Source organism: Egretta garzetta, unplaced genomic scaffold (assembly GCF_000687185.1).
Source record: "Egretta garzetta isolate BGI_Z169 unplaced genomic scaffold, ASM68718v1 scaffold1162, whole genome shotgun sequence".
Classification (NCBI taxonomy): domain Eukaryota; kingdom Metazoa; phylum Chordata; class Aves; order Pelecaniformes; family Ardeidae; genus Egretta; species Egretta garzetta.
The window spans coordinates 75,187-75,818 of record NW_009258878.1 but is presented as its reverse complement, the minus strand read 5'-3'; the positions used below and the strand labels follow the sequence as shown (position 1 = coordinate 75,818).

The 632-nt window shown below is 67.7% G+C and overlaps 1 protein-coding gene across 1 annotated transcript in view; it reads right to left on the bottom strand.

Moving 5' to 3' along the window:
- Positions 1 to 632, bottom strand: part of LOC104121763 (glycerol-3-phosphate acyltransferase 2, mitochondrial) — an 8,949-nt gene that overhangs the window by 601 nt on the left and 7,716 nt on the right. The window contains exons 8-9 of the mRNA XM_035889430.1: positions 441 to 529; positions 32 to 340 (exon numbers count right to left, since the gene is read on the bottom strand). Of these exons, the coding sequence (XP_035745323.1) occupies positions 32 to 340; positions 441 to 529 (398 nt within the window). The remainder of the gene's footprint in view (positions 1 to 31; positions 341 to 440; positions 530 to 632) is intronic.

Genomic DNA, 632 nt, shown 5'->3' with positions numbered 1-632 from the left:
AAGCCGGCGGCACCGATTGCCCCGGCGTCACCGATTCCCCCGGCGTCACCGATTGCCCCAGGCTTGGCTCCTCACCTCCCACCACCTCGCTGGTGAAGACGGGCAGGATGGCAGCGCTGTAGTGGCCCAGCTCCCGCAGGGCCTCCGCCGAGGCCTTGGGGACCACCAGGACGTCGCCGATGGGGGAGGGGGGGTAGAGGGTGAGGTGGGCTCTGAGCAGGAGGAGGCTGTGCTGCACCAGGGCGCGGAGCTGCCCCGAGAAGCCCACGTCGTGCTGGCGCAGCAGGGTCTCCTCCAGCAGCCAGGAGAAATCCAGCATCAGCTGGGAGAGGAAGACGCCCTGGAGGAAGAGGAGGATGAGCTGGCTCCCTGCATGGCGGGGGCGGCTCGGGAAATCTTGCTCCAGAAGGAACTGAAGCCTGGACACCTCCTTGTCTCACCTCCCGGTGCTTGTGCAGCAGCAGCGCGGATGTGATCCCCACAGCCATGACGGCGGAGCAGGCGACGCCGTCTGCGAGGGAGCGAGGTGCTCGTTAGCCATCGGGGGATGGCAAGGGGAGAAGGCAGCAGTGGTGACACCCCAAGGGACATCACCGAGCGGGTGACAGGGTGCTCTGCATCCCCCCGCCAGC